Source organism: Acanthisitta chloris, unplaced genomic scaffold (genome assembly GCF_000695815.1).
Source record: "Acanthisitta chloris isolate BGI_N310 unplaced genomic scaffold, ASM69581v1 scaffold8923, whole genome shotgun sequence".
Lineage (NCBI taxonomy): Eukaryota > Metazoa > Chordata > Aves > Passeriformes > Acanthisittidae > Acanthisitta > Acanthisitta chloris.
In genome coordinates, this window is record NW_008664510.1 from 60,984 (window position 1) to 64,992 (window position 4,009).

General features: G+C 39.2%; 1 protein-coding gene across 1 annotated transcript in view; it reads left to right on the forward strand.

Moving 5' to 3' along the window:
* RNF144A (ring finger protein 144A) overlaps window positions 1–2,896 on the forward strand; it is a 24,955-nt gene extending 22,059 nt beyond the window's left edge. The window contains exon 7 of the mRNA XM_009071388.1: window positions 2,453–2,896. Within this exon, the coding sequence (XP_009069636.1) occupies window positions 2,453–2,584 (132 nt within the window). The 3' untranslated portion in view covers window positions 2,585–2,896. The remainder of the gene's footprint in view (window positions 1–2,452) is intronic.
* The last annotated feature ends 1,113 nt before the right edge of the window (window positions 2,897–4,009 follow it).

The following is a 4,009-nucleotide window of genomic DNA, read 5'->3' on the forward strand; positions in this document are numbered from 1 at the left end:
CACTACTTCGATGCATGCGGTGTAAATGCCAGTGTGTGACTTGGTCCTATCTACCACCTTTACAGTCACTTCAGATATGTGGGGACATCTGGGTGTCTGAGTCATCCCTTCCTGAATTAACTGTCTGCTTGTAAAAAACTACCCTAGTGTGAGATGTAGTACTTTTTCTTGAAGTATGGATTTCTTTACTTTTGAGCGTAAACCTCAAGTCTGGACAAACAGAAATAAACTGAAAATTTACTGAAATAAAAGGAGAAGGATCGCACCCATCTGCTTCCACATACATCTCTGGGTACTTGAGCTATGGACAAGGTTTTGCTTGGCTTAGCCAGTGGTGTCTTGGGAAGTGTGTGGGTACATAAAGCTTTCTTGATGCACCTGTAATATAAGGTGATTAGTCTGATATTTGGAATTTGTTCTAAGCCAATGCAGTTAGTGTAAATATGTTTGATACACACGGTTTGATGATCTGGTCACTGGTGAGAAAGAATGATAATCCTTCATGGATCAAGATATAATTCTGCTAAACTCACCAAAGCCAAATCAACACTGCAATTGTTTCTGTATGTTAAGTTTCTTTGAGTATTTAGCCAAGACAAATTGAGGTGAGCCTTTGGTTTGTTGTTTGTGGATTTAAACAAATATTTATTTTGGCCAGAGGAAATGGTTTCATGTTGAGTAGGGCATCAGCTTCTTTGGAAGCAACAGAACCAAGCAGAAAATAAGTAATACTCAGCAGGCAGTTTTGTTTAAAAATAAACTAACAAGCCACACACACAAAAAAAAAAAAAAAAACCACACCAAAAAAATCTCTAAACCAACGCAACAAACACTGAAACTTGATTATTTCGTTGATGGCATATTGAGACTGAAGGGAAAGTGTAAATAGATAGTTTGTGTTAATTACCAGTAGTCAGTCTGCTCCACAGAGCTGCTGACTTCTAGCTCGGCTCTGTCTGACCAGTGCAGTCAGCCTGGGCCGCAAAGAGCTAGGCAGGGGCGTGCTGTGTCCAACCAGCACCACGGCAATAGTTGCAGCTCGGGTTTTTTAAAGGAGATGAGAATTTAGCTCTGGTTTATGTCTGTGGGAAATAAATGCAAAGATTAGTAAATGGAAGTTGCATCAGATTGTCCAGCACCTCCAAAAAAAGAATGAGTAATGAAACGTGCCCACCTCTAAAGCTGAAAGAGAAATAAGATTGTTAGGGCAAGGAAATTCGAGCTCCTTGTGCGTGGGACGGACAGGGCTGAGGGTTGCGGGTCGGGGTTGGTAGGCAGCGCTGTGAGCGCTGTCGCACAGCGCCATCTCCCGCGGCCGCGCGGCTCGCTCCATTGCCGGGGGCCGCAGCGATGGGACGGGAAACCAGAGCGACACACTGGCCGCGCCAGCCAAAGGACTTGTACATCGTCCCATCTATGCTACGGCTAATTAAATATTTGCCAGCTAATTGAAGTGGCGTATCTAGCCCTGGCTAGAAGGACTCTTAAGAGTGCTGCACTCTGATTTTGTTTTTTCTTCTGTTGTGAAGTTTTGCTAGCACATTAGCATTCCACTGCTGTCTCCATCATTCAAAATTATTCGCAGTCACTCTCATGTGAATACAACGAAGTTATATTCTCAAATAATTTGCGGGCATACTGTCACAGCATCACTCTTACATTTGCCTATGGCAAATGCAAAACTTTCTCAGGCAATGAACCACAGCTTGTATGTTTTTTGAATAATTTTCCAAATTTAAGCTCTGCAGAAATTATTAGAGTTTGGCACACTGACAGGATGGGTAAATATGTGGTCCTCTGCCCATGCTGGGAAGGGGCTGATCAATAAATGTCAGTGGGGGAAAAAAATGCTTTTAGATAGTTAGGTCTTGTCCCTTAAAGCAGCAGGATGAGCTCAGGGCTGACTGCAAAACACCACTGCATATACAAAGTCCTCCTATAGTCCATAGTGTTTGTAATCTGTGAGAAGCTTGTATTCTTGCTGATGGGAAGTTTGTGGGAGTCTTCTCAGATTCTCTGTGAACACCACCTTGACTTACTCTTTTTGAAGCTTTCTCTAGCTGAAAGTGGAAGTCTGACTTTCCTGTAGTCTTGATCTTGATATTTAGTATTTAGGTTTGATCAAGAAAAAAGGTACTAATTTGCTTCAATAGTCATTTGAGATATAGGAAAACTCAAAAGGGCAAGTAGCCATCTGCTACTTTGTGTGATGGAACCAAGTTGTGTGGCACAGTTCTGACTGGATCCATGAAACATGAATGCTCACACTCTGCATTCCCTCACATTTACTAGTCGCAGGAGCTGTCTGTAGTGTACACTTGAGGGAAGTTCTGGCTCTAGTAAGGTCACTGACGTTTGCTGAGATCGTTTTGGTAGATACTGATGATGTACTAGTGTCAGCAGAATCTAGGCAATGCTATCCCTGATGCAATGCTATCCTTTTCTCTTGCAGGTTGTAGGAATTTTTGCAGGATTTGGTCTTCTGCTTTTGGTGGCCTCCCCTTTCCTTCTACTTGCTACACCATTTGTTCTGTGCTGCAAGTGCAAATGTAATAAAGGAGATGATGACCCTCTGCCTACCTAGACTGAAAGAAGATTGGACTCATCACAACATATATTTTGATTTTATTGTTACTGTTGATATTTCCCTCTTGCACTTACATTGTTGTAGCCTTACTTGTCCCATTCTGCTTTTCATTGACACACAGTCTTGGTTGCAGGAACTGTTGTTACTACTGTTGTATAGATCATTTGATAATAGAAAAGGAGGATAATAGAAGGAAAGTTTGGTGCTAAAGAGAGACCACAGACCTGGGTAGCTATCTGAAATGAAGATGTGATACTACTTAAAATAATGCAAAAAGTTGGTGCTGCCCTGCTGATGGACTGGGAACTGTACTAAATGACATCAGCAAAACAAGCTGAAAAAGCATGCAAATACAAACTTCTGCATATCTGTTCACTTCCAAATTTGGTGTCTTATTCCTGTATATATTTAAGTTGCCTATTATTTAAGTCAGATAGTCAACTTGGTGTGACTTTATTATGTTTATTACACATCTGGTTTTGTTAAAGCCATCACAAGATCCTGTTTAGTACGTATTTTTCCAAGTATAACAAAATCAGTAAGGTGCATATAGGCCATCCTATGCCTTTCTTGAAATTTGAGGATGGTTAAAGGGACAAAGTTGGTCCTGCTGCCTTCCTCGAATTTTATCAAGTCTTATAAGACATTTGTTTTATTGAAAGCTACATTTTAAAATTAATTGATGAAGCTGTACGGTTGAGTGGTGACACAAGCCTGCTATCTAATCGAGGTTCTTTTAAAAATGCATTGATGGTATTGATTACCACTGGACCACTAGTGTTTTTCTGAATTGTTATTTTTTTGCTGTTGTTTAGGGTTCTGCTACACTTATAGGGCTACGTAACTTCTAATCCAGGTATCTTAGTCTTTTTATAGATATATAGATATATAGATATATATATAATCCTATTTAAACCAAATGTGTAAATAGCTGTGCTATTGAAATATTTTGGAAGTTCAGGATAGCTTGCTTTTGTCTTTAGGGCAATTATTAAAAAATACAGGACTAACTTTACTATTTAGAAGACTCTTGGATTATCAATGAATCTTTCCTTTTAAAATATAAAAAGTACATCATGGTTATCCCTGTAGTTAATAGTAAAAATGCCTGGGATACTTGTGGAAGTTGTATTTTACATTTAAACTACTTAGCCCATTTTCAGAGTTAATATTGAATGATATGTGGTGTATTGTGTTAATACTGTGACAAAATAAGTTTTTATTTTAAAAATAAGCACTTGATAGTTTTGCAGAATTCAGTGTTGTGTTTTCAGGGTAGTAAAGTGTGCTCATCAACATACTGCATCATTGTGGTTTCTCATGAGAAATATTTTGTTGAAAACCATTTTGCTCTGATTTTAAAGCCTCCAAGAATTTGACTAATATTATTGCCATGAACTATGAAGCACCTGAAATAATGTG